The following is a 17,666-nucleotide window of genomic DNA, read 5'->3' on the forward strand; positions in this document are numbered from 1 at the left end:
GGGCTCCTGTAATCCCAGCTACTTGGGAGGCTGAGGCAGAGAAATGCTTGAATCTGGGAGGCAGAGGCTGCAGTGAGCCAAGATCATGCCCCTGCATTCCAGCCTGAGTAACAGAGCGAGACTCCGTCTCAAAAAAAAAAAAAAAAGTTCAAACCATACACACAGAAATCTATAAACAAGCTGGCATAGAACAGTAATAGAATCAGGGCCATTTCACACAGGTAACAATAAAGACCTGTTTTATCTATTTTTGACTTTTTTTTTTGAGACAAGGTCTTAATCTGTTGCCCAGGCTGAAGTGCAGTGGTGCCAACATGGCTTACTGCAGCCTTCACTTCCCAGGCTCAATTTTTTAAGAGACAGACAGGGTCTCCCTCTTTCACCCAGGCTGCCAGGGTGGCGTGCAGTGGCCATGATCATAGTTTACCACAGCCTCAAACTCCTGAGCTCAAGTAATCCTACCACCTCAACCTCCCAAGTATCTGGGACTACAGGTGTGCACCACCATGCCTGGCTAATTAAAAAAATTTTTTTGTAAAGATAGGGTCTCACCGGGTTACCCAAATTGGTCTCAAATTCCTTGCCTCAAGTGATCTTCCACCTCAGCCTCCCAAAGTACTGGGATTACAGGCATGACCCACGGCACCCAGCCTAAAGCAATTTTAGGTTTTAAGAAAAACGTAAGCATAGTCTACTGGTTTTTATGATTGTTTCCTTTATTATATTGCAATCTGCAAAACTGTGAATTCAGCCAAGTAGCTATGTCCAGTTTTAATAAAATATTAGCTTAAGTTTACAAAATAGACAAATAAAGCAGCAACCATTGATTTTGAGAAAGGATGTATGGTATGAGGAACACAAGAATGCAGGATCATGGGAAATGCATGCGAATCCTGGGAAGCAATATGTAATGCATGCCTCAACAACCACTGAACGCTTTGCATAACCGATTCCATCAATGAATTTGTAATTTAGCTTCTAATTTCCCATAATTGTGCATTTATGGTAGTATGCTTCACTAATTTAAATTTAATGTTAATTATTGTTACAATAAAAATATCTGTTGTTCAAATAACTTTAAAGGATTCTAAATATCTACATCAAAAGATATCTCTAGATTTACATATTAAGTGAAGAATATATTAGAATTAAAATGTATTAGCTGGGCATGGTGGCGCGTGCCTGTAATCCCAGCTACTCAGGAGGCTGAGGCAGGAGAATTGCCTGAACCCAGGAGGCGGAGGTTGCAGTGAGCCAAGATCATGCCATTGCACTCCAGCCTGGGTAATAAGAGCGAAACTCCGTCTCAAAAAAAAAAAAAAAAATTAACCTGCCGGGCGCGGTGGCTCAAGCCTGTAATCCCAGCACTTTGGGAGGCCGAGGCGGGTGGATCACGAGGTCGAGAGATCGAGACCATCCTGGTCAACATGGTGAAACCCCGTCTCTACTAAAAATACAAAAAAAAAATTAGCTGGGCATGGTGGCACGTGCCTGTAATCCCAGCTACTCAGGAGGCTGAGGCAGGAGAATTGCCTGAACCCAGGAGGCGGAGGTTGCGGTGAGCCGAGACCGCGCCATTGCACTCCAGCCTGGGTAACAAGAGCGAAACTCTGTCTCAAAAAAAAAATAAAATAAAATAAAATGTTACCTAGTTTGCATTTTTTTTCTTTTTCTTTTCTTTGAGATGGGGTCTCGCTCTGTTGCCCAGGATGTAGTGCAGTGGCACAATCTTGGGTCACTGCAACCTCCACCTCCTGGGTTCAAGTGATTCTCCTGCCTCAGCCTCCAGAGTAGCTGGGATTACAGGCATGTACCACCACACCCAGCGAATTTTGTATTTTTAATAGAGATGGGGTTTCCCCATGTTGACCATGGTTGGTCTTGAACTCCTGACCTTAGGTGATCTGCCCGCCTTGGCCTCCCAAAGTGCTAGGATTATAGGTGTGAGCCACCATACACAGCTGCATTTTTCTTAAAGTATATTAATGTACATAAATTCGCACTTCCAACTTAGTAACATTAGTGAGTCACATCTGAATATTTTCTACATATGAGGCACTCTTCACTTCTAAAATGTCATGATATGGCATCCTTATAATTCTACTGATGATTATATAATATTAGTTGACATTTAGAATCAACAGTTTCAAATGATCCTTTATACTGAAATAAGATACATTCTTTTACTTCAATTGTAATTTTAGTTCCAGAGAAGGCAGTGCTGTCTTAAAGGTTTGGACAAGATTTTCTTTTTCTCTTACTCCAGGAAGATCACTTAACAACAAATATTTGAGGTTTCTGCAAGTAAAGAAAAAAAGTCACTTCAATTTGGCCAAGAGCATTACAAACAAACTCAATTTACTGACTTAAAGAAAATTAGACAGAAAATGAATCTATGTCACCCTATGCCTTAAAAATGACTTTCAGAGAAGTAGCCTTAGAGATAAAATTCATGCCAATAAGTAACACAGACTTTGGTTTATGTCAATATTTCTAGCCAAATCATTCTAAATAAAATATATATTTATAATGACATAGATATCCTTTGCATGTGAAATATGAAATGTGAAACCCCAAAAGGGCAAAAACTGGGAAAGTTCTTAAAGGTACTTAAGTTTCTACCAAAAGATGAAGCTTTGAAGCCTCAACTAATGTAAGAGATGAATAATCTAGTACTTTTGGTCCTCATGTTTAAAATTTTTCAAACTTCCTGTGATACTGAGGTTTCTGGCAGGTCCATTATATATTAAAGCATAACTACATTAATTAGATTCAGAATTTGAATGTGGGGATCTCTAAAATAGGGATTTGATTAAACAAACTTCTGTTGTTTTTTTATCATGCTGATAGGACTCAGAATCTTACAATTTTAGAATTAAACATTCTTTGCTAGTATTATCTGTTTTTGCATTTGGGATTAGGTGACTTGCTCCAGGACATGGCATGGGTCTGGTTGGTGGCACAAAAGGATGTAGAACAGCTTTCCTAACTAGTGGATGCATGCTTTTGATGAGCATTATAGTGTCAGGCAGTGTTCTAAGCTCTAGAGACAGAAATGTGAATATTTCAAGGTTTGTTTCCCTCAAACAACATAATTACAGGGTAAAATGCTAATAGGTATATACCAAATATCCTGAAAATATCAAAACATAGGGGAAATTGCTTTTAAAAAAAGTAGAGAAAGCATAATCGTTGATGCTTACTGAGGGCTTACTGTGAGGCATCATGCTAGGTGCTTAACATAAATTTAATTTTTAAAAACATACTCTATAAAAAATGCAATAAAACATTAATGGATTAAGGTTGGTAATTTTAACTGTTTTAAAGTATTACAGATGAAAGTGAGGTCATTTTTAAAAATCATCTTTTTCAGAACTAAAAAAAGATACTACCCCTCACAGTCAGTTAAATTCTATTAACAGCATTATCAGGTTTCCACTTTGGCTTTGATCATCTACCTGAAATGACGCAAAGCAACAATGCCTTTGTCTGTGATATTCCCACAGGATATTATTTCCATTTCCAATATGCTTTTTCGTAAATTTTCAAGTTGACTAAGTTTCAGCAAACAGCCGTCCTCGATATACTGACACTTGCACAGCCTTATTTTTTCAACATGCTCTAGGCCCTCTGGGGAGAAAAAGCACAGATTAAGAATCTGCTTTACCATTTAGATGACAAACTGTCCTGGTTTGCTCAAGACTAACTTAGTTTTAGGACTGAGAGTCCTATGTCCTGGGAAACCTCTTAAATACCCTGAAAACTGGAATGAGTGCTCACCGTACTAACCATATAAGGAATTCACTATAGAGCTTGTGCTGATGACAGGGCCATTCTGCAGTCACATGCCCTGGAGGAAAGAAATGCCCACATAGGGGCAGGCATGGTAGCTCACACCTGTAATCCTAGCACTTTGGGAAGCTGAGGCACGTGGATCGCCTGAGGTCAGGAATTCAGACCAGCCTGGCCAACATGGTGAAACCCTGTCTCTACTAAAAATACAAAAATTAGCCAGGCATGGTGGTGCACGCCTATAGTCCCAGCTATTTGGGAGACTGAGGCAGGAGCATCACCTTGGAGGCAGAGGTTGCAGTGAGCCAAGATTGTGCCACTGCAGTCTAGCCTGGGTGAGAGTGAGACTCTGTCTCAAAAAAAAAAAAAAAAAAAAAAAAAAAAAAAAAAAAAAACCCACATAAGCAGAAGCTGTGTGGATATAATTATTCCTGCACTATTGAGGGCTTCTCAGTGATAGAAGTTTGACAGAGATAGTTTGACAAACAAGGCCCTGGATTTTAAGTCAATAAACCAAAGAATAGAGACATATAGAAACAAGCTTAGCGAAAGGAGGAATGAGAGGAAGGTATCTGTCACCTCAATTTAATTTGAAAATAAATATCAAACATAGGAAGAAACAAACTTGACTGTACTGAAATGGGCAAAAAGGACATACCTATAACTATAATCGTGAGTCAACCGGAACAAAATAGTCATTGCGAATCACCTGCATTTCCTATTAGCAAAATGATAGGGTAGTTACCCATGTGATCAAATCCAATGCTCATGATACAAGAGTCGGTGGCATCAATCGCCTGAATCTTGTATTTGTCCAGAGGGCCTGTTGGGAGGTGGTTGTAGTCCTTCTGCCACTTCTCCTGACCATGGTAGCGTACCATGGCCCCACAGCGCAGCAACCACTCGGATGCTGCCCTGTCAGGGCCAACATCCCTGATGCGCTCGTAATCCACCCTGTTTGCAAGAGAAAAAAAAGCAGTTCGCTTTTACAATAATTACTAGCTTGTTAACTATATTCGCTGACATAAATACAGAACGTAACAAATTTTCAAGTGACTGAAGAGGAAGATGAATGTATTAATGAGATCCATGAAAAAAAAAAAAAAACCCAAAACTAAAAAACTGTAGTCTATCTGCTAACTTTTGGTTTTGTTTTTGTTTCCAAGTGAACACTGTCAAGGCATATTACTTTTATATGACTTTATCAGTCAGACACAAGTTTTCATTGATTCATATACAGTAGAGTGCTTGACACCAGAGATATTTAGTAACTGTTCTAGGAGTGACTATACTTGGTTAGAATTTCTTTTCTTTCTTTCTTTTTGAGACAGAGTCGACTAGCTCTGTCACCCAGGCTGGAGTGCAGTGGCTCACCTCCTGGGTTCAAGCAATTCTCTAGGCTCAGTCTCCCAAGTAGCTGGGATTACAGGCACCACCACTGCCAGATAATTTTTGTATTTTTAGTAGAGACAGGGTTTCACCATGTTGGCCAGGCTGGTCTCAAACTCCTGACCTCAGATGATCCACCTGCCTCAGCTTCCCAACGTGCTGGGATTACAGGCAAGAGCCACAGTGCCCGGCTAGAATTTCTATTAATAACAAAAGATTAAAGAGAAAATAATTCTGAATTTGTGTTCAAATTAATCTTAGTGATATTTATTAATTTCTATATATGCTTTTTTTCTGTAGCTAGTGATCATAATGCTGTACTAAGCAATCAGAAGGAGGTTCATTTAATCAGTTTCAAAATAATATTTTTAAGTGTGCCACCCACTAATTTTTTGAAAACTTGAGTTACTTTGATAGAATTCAAAAGGTTAACTACATTCCTTTAGAAAGCCATAAAAATATTTAAAAATTATATTTAATACATTTTTCTGATTATAAATGTTTATTTTAGAAAACCTGAAATATATCAAAAGGACAAGTAAAAAAATCCTTGAAATCCTGCAACTCAAACAGCCACAGTTAATATTTTTGTAATCTATTTTTGTGCTATTTTTCCGATGTTTGTGTGGGTTTCATTTGTCTGTGAACAAAATTAGGATCACACTGTAAATTGTTAAAAGAACATTTGAAATACAAGAAATAGGCTGGGCGCGGTGGCTCATGTCTGTAATCCCAGCACTCTGGGAGGCTGAGGCAGGTGGATCACCTGAGGTTAGGAGTTGGAGACCAGCCTGGTCAACATGGTGAAACCCTGTCTCTACTAAAATACAAAAATTAGCCAGGTGTGGTGGTGGATGCCTGTAACCCCAGCTAGTCAGGAGGCTGAGGCAGGAGAATCACTTGAACCTGGGAGATGGAGGTTGCAGTAAGCCAAGATCACGCCACTGCACTCCAGCCTGGGAGATAAGAGCAAGAAAACAAACAAACAAAAATGAGAAATAGCCAAACTAGCTATCGGGAACTTATTTAGCTATAATAATCTCCACATCACTTCATTTAAGAGTAACTTACTTATTAAACACTGTATTCAGCCAGCCCCAGAAGTATCTGGAGTCACATGACCATGGGAGTTTCTTTAATCCACACAACTGCTGGGAAACTTTTCCAAACAGCATCATTTGATCTAGACACACAAAACAGTACTTATATTAGATCATCATCGGGGTCCTACACATATAGCAACTTACTTCACAACTTCAGAGTCAATGTTCTTGTACTGATAAAGCTGATAACTTCCTTGCCACTCAACAGTTATTGAGCAAGTCACTCCTGTTTCTGCTTCTCGGGTTTTTTTTTATTTGTTTGCTGAAAAAAAATGAGGGGTTGGACTGGATGGTGCCTAAGGTTCCTTCTGGCTTGAGCATTAAGTTCCACTGTTGAAACATCAACTGGAGTCTGTCTGTTGTACTGCCACCTAGTGTCCATTCAGGCACTGTAGTTACACATTTGCTGAAACCAGCTCTACTCCCCATCTGTATTTCCAGTATCAAAATGACTTACTAAAATCACTGAAAAAGCAAGGTGTCCAGGTTAAGATGCTTACATCCAGAAGAGAAGAGGAGACATGAAAATAGATCTACCTATGACAAGGCTGCAAGTGGTGTTACCACAGCAGTGTAAACAATAAAAATGTTGCAGGGCAGCTGGAAAGGGCTGGGCAAGTGACTTGACCTTTCTAACCTCTGGTATTCTTATTTGTAAAATGAGATGATTTGCTTAGATAATTTCCAGCTGTCAAAATCTATAACCATAATTTGAGAAAGTGATTTCTGAAGTAGGTTTCAATCTGATTTACCTCAATTTCCAGTTTCTCTAGTAGTGCGCTAGGTGGTGTGTACAAGGGACTGGGTGCAGCAGGGGAGACGGCGAGACAAAGATAAATGAAACACGGTGTTTGCTTTGAGCATCTGACAATTTAATGCAGGGTGGAGTGGCAGCTAAGACACGTTACCAAGGAGTTAAAGTAAGTGATAGAACTTGATAAATGCCTCAAAAGAGTTAAAACAAGGACAGAAAAAATTTCAATAGACAAAGGTGCCAGGAAAAATTTGTCCGATTATTAGCTGAAGCAAGAACATTTAAGGCATGTTATTTTCAGTTTCACTAGCACATGTGAGTCATGAGAAGAGGCAGGCAGCTTGCAGTCAGGTCATGAAGGGTCTTGCATGCTCACCAGGGAATCTGGACTGTATTCTGCAGGCAGCTGGGAGTCACCGAGGTTTTAGAACAAAGCAATGCCATTGCTACGGTTGTGCTTCAAGAAATTGACTCAGACAGCAGCATCAAGATTAAGGTCAATAGAATGGGACAGCCAGCCAGCAAGGGTTTCAATCACATGAGGCCAGAGGAAAGGGCCTAGCTGGGGAAGGATGGGAATGATATTACAGAGTTAGTTCCATATGACTGAGTTAAGTGAGATGTAGGGGCAAGGGCTAGAGGAGTTGAAGATGACACCAAGTTTTGGTCCTGGGTTACTAGTAGGATGGTGACACCACGAACAGAAATCAACATCAGGAGGACAGGGTCATAGGTTCAGATTTTTTATTTTAGTTTTTTCATAATCTATATATTAAATGTTAGCAGGATTTCTAAGTGCAGATGACCAAGAAATCACTGGAATCAGAGTCACAAAATGTTAGAGCTGTAAGGAATTTAGATCACCTGGACCCTGTGAGGAAACTGAAGCTCTGATATTAAGTAACTTGCAGACACCCTAAATCCTTTCTGGAACAAGGTGCGGTATTAATAAATGCATGTGTTTAAAGGGGCTTGCTCAATGTTTCATGGCTAATTGGTGGTAGTGTTGAAACTTGAACCCAGTTCTCTACCAGTCTGGGGTCCTTTCCTTAATCATTACATGGTTCTAGAATTCAAGAGAAAGAAGAGGGCTAGAAAGATGCCTGAGTGGGAAACATCTTAGAGCTGAGGAAGTAACAGAGGATGTTGAGGCCATGAAACAGTGAGAGATGTGACCTGAGGACAGAACCAACTTTTCATTTCTTTTCTACCATAGCCATCTTCATTACTGCAGACCTCTGCTCCACTACCTCCCTTTCATGTTCTCAACCCTTTCCAGCTTTTTGTTAAAGCTCTCTCTGCCTGTGCCCACCTTGAATAACTGTATTAGTTGTCAATCTTATTTACAAATATGGGCTTTCCTGGCTTCTATTCGGGCTATTTTCTCTTAGCCTCCCTCCCCCATCACCATCAATCTGTGGAAATCCCACCCAACCTCAAGACTTTATTCATATCCCATGACCATTCATTCATTCGATCAATAAATGTTTATTGAATGTCTGCTATACTTAGTGCAAAAGCAACAATGGTAAGTCAAAAGAAACAAGAACAAAGGAGAAAGAGACACAGAGAGAAGGACAAGGTTCCTGACTTTATATAATGCATAGTTTAATAAAGACAGATGACATATTAAGAGATAAATAACACCCAACATAGTTGGATGAACAGATGCCATTAGAACCTGAAAGAAGGAGTGAGAGGAAGGCTTCATACTGGAGGTGTCTTTTGAGATGGATCTTAAACAGTGATTAAAGTTTTTAGTTAGTATAAAGCAGAACCAGAATATGCAAAAAAAAAAAAAAAAATTCCAGTTACAACAAAAAAAGAGTATGCAAAGTAAAAGAGCAAGACTCATACCTTATTCATTTCCATTTTTCTTAGCATAATGCAAAAGTTTAATAAATATTTGTATATTAACAGTCTTCAATGGTTGACATGTTTCCATGGAGAAAGATAAAACCAGTTAAACTGTTATTAAGCATGTGAATTAGAATGGTCTTTGAAAACTTTTGCTTGATTCATTTTGGGCCATCTTATAATTTAGCTTAAAAGGCCAAATTTACTTCAGCTGCAATCTCTAAAAACACAAGATATTAGCTTTAAAAGATTTTAAACATGAAAATTAAGTTTATATTTGGCAATAGAGGTAAAAAAAATTGGTAAGTTTTTACGTTCTCAACTGCAACTTTGCTAATGATTTTGCAAATTATTCCTACTTGAGTCCAAGCAGTTGCATCTGGGAATGTTTTCTATAGGGAAAGAGGAGACCTCTAGTGGTAAGTTAGTGAATCTAGCTCTAATAAATTAAAAGTATCCAGTTAAACGCAAATTAGAAAATAATCGCTACAAAATTATTGCTGCCATAGATAATCCACCATGATCAAGTGGGTTTTATATCAGGGATGAAGGAATGGCTTAACAGACACAAGTCAATAAATGTTATACACCACATAAACAGAATTAAAAACAAAAATTACATGATCATCTTAACAGATGCAGAAAAAGCATTTGACAAAATCCAGCATCGCTTTGTGATTAAAGCCCTCAGCAAAACTGGCATACAAGGAGCATACCTCAAAGTAATAAAAGCCATCTATGACAAACTCACAGCCAACATAATAGTAAACGGGGAAAAGTTGAAAGCAGTCCCTCTGAGAACTGGAACAAGACAAGGATGGCCACTCCCACCACTTTTTTTTTTTTTTTTTTTTTTTTGAGATAGTGTTTCACTCTGGTTGACCAGGCTGGAGTGCAATGGCATGACCTTGGCTCACTGCAACCTCTTCCTCCCAGGTTCAGGTGATTCTCCTGCCTCAGCCTTCCAAGTAGCTGGGATTACAGGCACCTGCCACCATGTCAGGCTAATTTTTTGTGTTTTTAGTGGAGATGGGGTTTCACCATGTTATCCAAGCTGGTCTTAATCTCCTGACCTCAGGTGATCCATCCACCTCAACTTTTAAAGTTGCTGGGATTACAGGCATGAGCCACGGCACCAGGCCCCACTCTAGCTACTTCCATTCAGCATAGTACTGGAAGTCTAGCCAGAGCAATCAGACGAGAGAAAGAAATTTAAGAGGTAAAGAGGAAGTCAAACTGTCACTGTTTGCTGATGATATGATTGTTTACCTAGAAAACCCTAAAGACTCCTCCAAAAAGCTTCTAGAACCAATAAATGAATTCAGCAAAGTTTCAGGATACAAAATTAATGTACACAAATTAATACCTTTCCTATACACCAACAGCAACCAAGCTGAAAATCAAATCAAGAACTCAACCCCTTTAATAGCTGCAAAATAAATCAATAAATAAAATACTTAGGAATATGCCTAACGAAGGAGGTGAAAGACCTCTAAAAGGAAAACTACAAAACACTGCTGAAATAAACCACAGACGACACAAACAAGTGGAAGCGCATCCCATGCTCGTGGATGGGTAGAATTAATATTGTGAAAATGACCATACTGCCAAAAGCAATCAACATATTGCTTTGAGTTCATTGTAGATTCTGAATATTAGTCTTCCCATCAATGCAATTCCCATCAAAATACCATCATTCTTCACAGAACTAGAATTCCAAAATTCATATGGAACCAAAAAGAACCCACATAGCCAAAGCAAGACTAAGCAAAAAGAAATCTGGAGGCATCACAGTACCTGATTTCAAACTATACTATAAGGCCATAGTCACCAAAACAGCATGGTACTAGTATAAAAATTGGCACATACACCAATGGAACATAACAGAGAACCCAGAAAGAAACCCAAATACTTATAGCCAACTGATCTTCAACAAAGCAAACAAAAACACCAAGTGAGGAAAGGACACCCTATTCAACAAATGATGTTGGGATAATTGGCAAGCCACATGTACAAGAATGAAACTGGATCCTCATCTCTCACCTTATACAAAAATCAACTCAAGATGGATCAAGAACTTAAATCTAAGACCTGAAACTATAAAAATTCTAGAAGATAGGCCAGGTGTGGTGGCTCGTGCCTGGAATCCCAGCACTCTGTGAGGCTGAGGCGAACAGATCACCTGAGGTCAGGAGTTTGAGACCAGCCTGGCCAACATGGTAAAACCCTCTAAAAAAAAAAAAAAAAAAAAAAAGCACAATAGACTGGGGGCTCAGGGAGAAAGTTTGGGAAGGGGGTGAGAGGTGAAAGACTACAAATTGGGTTCAGTGTACACTGCTCGGGTGACAGGGGCACCAAAATCTCACAAATCACCACTAAAGAACTTATGTAATCAAATGCCACTGTTTCCCCCAAAAATCTACGGGGAAGAAAAAACCCTAAGGAAATTCAAGCATATGTGCATGGAGAGACAGGAACATGAACTGCAGCGTTATTTCCAATAAGGGAAATCCAGAAAAACCAATCCAGAAAAACCAATGCATCCCCCAGTGGAAATGGGAAGGATATACAGCAACAGTCAGAACAATGGTTATCGATTGGAAGGGAGGACAAAGCAGTGGGGAGGGGAAACAGGACTTTCAGTTGTATCTGTTTCATTTATGAGAAAAGAAAAGAGGGAGGGAGGGAGGGAGAGAGAAAGGGAGAATTCCTCAGAGGGAGAAAGAGAAAGAGAGAAACACTGAAAACACAGCACATTGTCATCACTGGATTAAATCTGGTTTATGTATACGTAGGAGTTTATGGTGTTACTTATTCTTCTGAGTTGTTTGAAATAGGGCATAATAAAAACAAGCTACTGGGACCATACAAAAAAAACTTACTGCTGCCATAAATAATCCAGGAAGTCAAATTATGAAAACAAAATCAAAAAAACCTTATCATCAAAACATGGCTTAGAGTCGTATGTAACAGTGTCTTAAAAAGTTGCAATTTTACAACTTAGAGAAATCCAGTCACCTAATGTGTTAGTCAAAATCGGATATATACGTGTTTTCTCTGTAAATTTGATGGAGAGTTTCTCTGTTTGCATTAAAAAAAGTTTTTTGTTTTTTTTTTTAAAATGGAAGTTCTGATGTTGCATATTAAATGCAATTACTTAGTGGGCTATTCAAAGTGATGGTTAACTTGGTGGTTAACAATTAGTGGGCGGTACATACTTGTAATCCCAGCACTTTGGGAGGCCGAGGCAGGCAGATCACGAGGTCAGGAGATTTAAACCAACCTGGCCAGCATGGTGAAAACGTGTCACTACTAAAATAAAAAAATTAGCCGGGCATGGTGGCATATGCTTGTAGTCCCAGCTACTCCAGAGGCTGAGGCAGGGAAATCACTTGAACCTAGGAGGTGGAGGTTGCAGTGAGTCGAGATTGAGCCACTGTACTCCAGCCTAGAGACAGAGCAAGACTCCGTCTCAAAAAAAAAAAAAAAAAAAAAAGACAGTGAACTAGGCGTTGAGGGCTGTACGTGCGAAGAGGGGTGGGATGCCATTAGAATGCGGGACATTTTCCCCAAATTAGAATCCCATCCCACTGTAAGTCACCTATTGTTGATTTCAGTTCTTACTCCTGAGGTGTAGTATCTAGTGCAGGCGTCCCCAATCTTTTTACACAGGGGGTCAGTTCACTGTCCCTCAGACTGTTGGAAGGCCACCACATACTGTGCTCCTCTCACTGACCACCAATGAAAGAGGTGCCCCTTCCTGAAGTGCAGCAGGGGACCGGATAAATGGCCCCAGGGGGCCGCATGTGGCCCGCAGGCTGTAGTTTGGGGACGCTTGATCTAATGAAACAAACTAATAGAGCAATTAATTAGGATTTGGAAGCAAAGGTCCCCAGACTGATTTTTAGGCCAACATTACATGGCACTCTTTGAATTAATTTCTCACAGATTCTCACCCAGATGAAAGAAGGTGATCATGAATTTCCAACCAAGGTGGGTGGCATCAGGAATACGAATGTCTCTAGCCACAGATATCATAGGGTGTATGAATGCAGGACAAGCTCTTAGTTTGAAATTACTTAATCAAAACAAACTACTATACAGTCAAATCTTAGAGGGGAATGTAAGCAGAGATTTTGTAAAAAGAGTATTATGTGCTGAGTTCTTTCACCCTTGCTAAACTAAGAAGCACATGCTTAAAATCAAATAGTAGTAAAGAAAGCACAACTATGGGCCCAGTTGGGCCACAAAAGTCGAATCATAGCCCCCTGCACACATTCTGCATGCAACTTAGTAAGAAATCAACTCTATCTTGTGAAAACTAAAAACCAGCCATCTCCACTACATACCTATCAGAATGGTTAAAAGAAAAAAAAAACTGACATCAAATGCTGATAACAATGAGGAGAAACTGCACTCAAACATTGCTAGTGAGAACTTAAAGTGGTCCAGCCACTTTGGAAAAGTTTGGCAATTTCTTACAAAATTAGGCTGGGCTCATGCCTGTAATCCTAGCACTTTGGGAGGCCAAGGTGGGCGGATGACTTGAGATCAGGAGTTCGAGACCAGCCTGGCCAACATGGTGACACCCCATCTCTACTAAAAATATGAAAGTTAGCAGGGCATGGTGTGCCTATAGTCCCAGATACTCAGGAGGCTGAGGTAGGAGAATCGCTTGAGACCAGGAGGCAGAGGCCACAGTGAGCCAAGACTGCACCACTGGACTCTAGCTTGGGCAACAGAGCATGACCCTGTCTCAAAAAAAAAAAAAAAAAAAAAAAAATTAAACATGCACTTACCATATGACTCAGCAATTGCACTCTTGGGAACTTATCCTAGAGAAACAAAAACAAGTTAACACAAAAGACTGTACACTCATGTTCATAGCTGCTGTATTGATAATAGTTAAAAACTAGAACCAATTCAAATGTCCTTCAATGAGTCAACAGTTGAATATACTTGTATGAGTCCATTTTAACGGGGCTGATAAGGACATACCCAAAAGTGAGAAAAAGAGGTTTAATAGACTTACAGTTCCACATGGCTGGGGAGGCCTCACAATCATGGCAGAAAGCAAGGAGAACCAAGTCACATCTTACATGGACGGTAGCAAGCAAAGAAAGAACTTGTGCAGGGAAACTCCCATTTTTAAAACCATCAGATCTTGTGAGACTCATTCACTATCCAGAGAACAGCACAGGAAGGACCTGCTCCAATAATTCAGTCACCTCCCACCTGGTTCCCACGACATGTGGGAACTGTGGAAGTTACGATTCAAGATGAGATTTGGGTGGGGACAGCCAAACCATATCAATACTGTAGTTCATCTATATTATGGAATGTCACTCAGTAATAAAAAGGAAGGGACTACTTATACATGTAACAATTTGGATGTATCTCAAGGGATTATGCTGAACGCAAAGAGTCAATCCCAAAAAGTTACATACTGTATAATTACAATAACTACATTTATGTAACATTCTCGGTACAACAAAATTTTAGAAACGGAGAAAAGATTGGGTGGGGCTGCAAAGGGAAGCTGTGGTTACAAAAGGGCAACTGGAGGGACCCCTGTGGTGATGGACCTGTGCTGTACTTTGACTGTGGTGGTGGATACAAGAATCTACACACCTGATAACCATACAGAACTAAATACACACAGAAAAATAACAGAAATACAAAACGGGGAATCTGAATGAGATCATGGATTGTATCAGTATCAATTACCTGGTTGTGATATTGTACTAGTTTTGCAAGATACTACCACCGGGGAGACTGGGTAAAAGGTACGCAGAATCTCTATTCCTTTATTTATTTTTTTTTTTTGAGACTGAGTCTCACTCTTGTTGCCCAGGCACCACAACCTCCACTTCCTGGGTTCAAGCCATTCTCCTGCCCCAGCCTCCTGAGTAGCTGGGATTATGGGCGCCAACACTCTCAGCTTTTTTTGTGTGTGTGTTTTTAGTAGAGACGGGGTTTCACTGTGTTGGTCAGGCTGGTCTCAAACTCCCGACCTCAGGTGATCCGCCTGCCTCGGCCTCCCAAAGTGCATGGGAATCCACAATTATCTCACCAAGTTGAATAACCATCTCTTTTTTCTCTTTTTTTCATCTGTGATTGAACAAGCATTGTTTTAACAATAGAGCGGCCGGGCGCGGTGGCTCAAGCCTGTAATCCCAGCACTTTGGGAGGCCGAGGCGGGTGGATCACGAGATCAAAAGATCGAGACCATCCTGGTCAACATGGTGAAACCCCGTCTCTACTAAAAATACAAAAAATTAGCTGGGCATGGTGGTGCATGCCTGTAATCCCAGCTACTCAGGAGGCTGAGGCAGGAGAATTGCCTGAACCCAGGAGGCGGAGGTTGCGGTGAGCCGAGATCGCGCCATTGCACTCCAGCCTGGGCAGCAAGAGCGAAACTCCGTCTCAAAAAAAAAAAAAAAAACAATAGAGCAAACTATGTACCCCTGTTCTGGTGGCAAAATCCTTTGACCATTGTGAACGCCATCAGGTTGCAAATGCTTCACTGAGCTAAACAACTGATAATCTTATCTCCTGTAATCTGCTCAATAGCCCTAAGATTAGGAAGACATTGCTATCATTCCTAGTTCACAGAGGAGCATTTGAGGCAAAGAGGTGAAGTGGTTTCCTGGAGCCAGAGACTGGAACCAAGATTCTAACAGGCACGTGAAGACCTTCTGGTAATAAATTTGTATCATTCTGGGCCGGGCGCGGTGGCTCACGCCTATTATCCCAGCACTCTGGGAGGCCGAGGCGGGTGGATCACGAGGTCAAGAGATCGAGACCATCTTGGTCGGCAAGGTGAAACCCCGCCTCTACTAAAAATACAAAAATTAGCCGGGCATGAGTGGTGCACGCCTGTAGTCCCAGCTACTCGGGTGGCTGAGGCAGGAGAATTGCTTGAACCCAGGAGGCAGAGATTGCGGTGAGCGGAGATTGTGCCATTGCACTCCAGCCTGGGTAACAACAGCGAAACACCGTCTCAGAAAAAAAAAAAAATTTTTTTTTTTGTATCATTCTATTTCTGTTCTGTTCAGAGCCCCATAAAAGAAGTCCAGAACACTGCGGGCTGTCAGTCTTCGGTGTGACATAAAGCCTTCATGAGGGGCGAGGACCAGGGCCGGACATGGAGCGCCGTCTTAGCGGACGCTCGACTCGGCTGGGGCCGAGAACAGAAACGGTGGGTGCCCAACCCCTTCGCCTCCCACAGACCTCGTGCGGGGGCGGAGCCGAGCGGGAGGAAGCGGGGGGCGAGGGCGGGGCCGAGGCCGAGCTGGAGAAAGAAGCCGCTGGGCCCGCCCTAATCAGAATTTTCACCGTAATCCCGGCCACATTCTCCCGCGGCCCCCTCGTCGTCGCGCGGCGGGGAAAGTCGAAGGCGCGCGACCTGAAGGGCCAGGTTTTCAGACAGCCCAGCGTTGGCGATGGGCGAGGGCAGAACGCAACCACCACCCTCGTCCCGCCCCGCGCGGGGCCTAGCTCCTTTACTCACAGCATTGGAGGGTGGGAGGGAGCGAGCCAGAGTCCCCGCGTCTGCGGCGCCCTGGCCTGCCCTTCGCCCTCCGCCGCGCGCGCCCATTGGCCACCGCAGCCTCTCCACGTGGGACGAAGGCGCGCGCTTCATTGGACCCCGCCTGAGGGGCGGGCCTAGAGTGCGCGGGTCGCCGGCCGCGGAGGGTCAAGTCGTGGCTTCTGAGGGCTGAGGGAGGGCAGCGGGCGCAGGCGATGGTGCCAGCGCTGCGTTACTTGGTTGGTGCCCGCGGACGGGCCCGCGGGGGTTTATTCGGGGGCTTTCCCAGGGCGTGCGGGCCGGCGTCGGGGAGGCCCCGACCGCTGTGTGGGGGTGGCCGCAGCGCCAGCACCAGGTGAGTGGCTGCCCGTCCTCCCCGCCGCCGGCGCTGCTGCCTCTCGCAGAGGCGAATCGTGCTGGACCTGTGTCCCTGTTCCTACTTCCCTGTCCCGGGGTGAGAGCAGGTTGGGGTCCTGTGGAGCTCCAACCTGGCATCCCAGGAGCTACCAACCTGCGGGTTCGTTCGTTGTATGTACGGGCGGGAGGAAAGGCGGTGTGTGGAGTAGAGGTCAGGAGTAGCTCTGGCTTTAAACCCGTCCACTTTCGGTTGAGCTCTGGTCCAGTTACTTAACCTCTTTGAAGGCTCAGTTGTGACTGGGACCTTAGTCTCTGCAGTAGGTGGTCGTTTGGAGGCTAAAAGGACCTAGCACGCAGTATAAGCAATCAAATACAGCTGGCGTCTGCGGGGTTGCTTGCTAGATCTGAATACGGTCTTAGTTCCCGGCAGAGCCCGCATGGAGTTGCCCCTGTCGGAAGCGGCTCCTGTGCTAATCAAAGCCCGCAGAATTCAGTGTCCTGTGATGTATAGTTTGGACGTCACATTCGAAACCACCGTCTTTCTCTGCCCTCTGTAGAAGAGACAGTTTGTGTGAAGGATGTAAGGCTTGGAGAGGTTTTGGTTATTTTGAGGACTAGGAGGGTGGGCCATAGGTGGTGACTGGAGCTTAGTGGAAGACAGATGGCGTGGAATGACACGGGAGAAGGGCTACATCACAGCAACGTTTTTCTTTTAACCACACGTTGAATTTTATTCTAAGAGCCACGGGAAGCTATTTAAAAGAGTTTGAAGAAGAGGCTAGTGATTAAATGTTGATGTTCTGAAAGTTGATGCTGGCGCTGCGTGTTGGTGGATGGAGGGAGTAGAGTGGGGTACTGGTTAGTGAACTGGTTGTTAAGGGCT

At 42.4% G+C, this 17,666-nt stretch overlaps 2 protein-coding genes across 5 annotated transcripts in view; one reads left to right on the plus strand and one right to left on the minus strand.

Annotated features, from left to right (window-relative positions):
- Positions 1-692: 692 nt before the first annotated feature.
- DMAC2L (distal membrane arm assembly component 2 like) lies at positions 693-16,497 on the minus strand. Of its 3 annotated transcripts, XM_074393963.1 has the most exons (6): positions 16,409-16,497; positions 13,695-13,730; positions 6,253-6,364; positions 4,538-4,746; positions 3,459-3,630; positions 693-2,298 (listed from the first exon to the last, which is right to left on the minus strand). In XM_074393963.1, exons 3-6 carry the CDS (start codon positions 6,357-6,359, stop codon positions 2,184-2,186), a joined length of 603 nt encoding a protein of 200 aa, XP_074250064.1. In that variant the 5' UTR covers positions 6,360-6,364; positions 13,695-13,730; positions 16,409-16,497; the 3' UTR covers positions 693-2,183. The 3 variants fall into 3 exon arrangements, with proteins under 3 accessions (XP_074250064.1, XP_074250065.1, XP_074250066.1); XM_074393964.1 differs by lacking the exons at positions 13,695-13,730; positions 16,409-16,497 and adding an exon at positions 7,415-7,475; XM_074393965.1 differs by lacking the exon at positions 693-2,298 and having other exon boundaries at positions 3,455-3,630.
- A 69-nt stretch (positions 16,498-16,566) lies between these two features.
- Positions 16,567-17,666, plus strand: part of L2HGDH (L-2-hydroxyglutarate dehydrogenase) — a 72,016-nt gene continuing 70,916 nt past the window's right edge. For both annotated transcript variants that reach the window (XM_003930539.4, XM_074393958.1), the window contains exon 1: positions 16,567-16,781. In XM_003930539.4, coding sequence (XP_003930588.1) covers positions 16,642-16,781 — 140 coding nt within the window. In that variant the 5' untranslated portion in view covers positions 16,567-16,641. The remainder of the gene's footprint in view (positions 16,782-17,666) is intronic.

This window comes from Saimiri boliviensis, chromosome 2, assembly GCF_048565385.1.
Source record: "Saimiri boliviensis isolate mSaiBol1 chromosome 2, mSaiBol1.pri, whole genome shotgun sequence".
Classification (NCBI taxonomy): domain Eukaryota; kingdom Metazoa; phylum Chordata; class Mammalia; order Primates; family Cebidae; genus Saimiri; species Saimiri boliviensis.

What these genes read in the sequence shown, in the direction of transcription:
- DMAC2L (XM_074393963.1), bottom strand. Translation starts at nt 6,359, where the DNA reads ATGATGCTGTTTGGAAAAGTTTCCCAGCAGTTGTGTGGATTAAAGAAA. An exon ending in CATTGGATTTGATCACATGG is followed by an intron (nt 3,631 to 4,537) that starts GTAACTACCCTA and finishes TTTTCTCCCCAG; the next exon opens with AGGGCCTAGAGCATGTTGAA. An exon ending in GTTGCTTTGCGTCATTTCAG is followed by an intron (nt 2,299 to 3,458) that starts GTAGATGATCAA and finishes CTTTACTTGCAG; the next exon opens with AAACCTCAAATATTTGTTGT.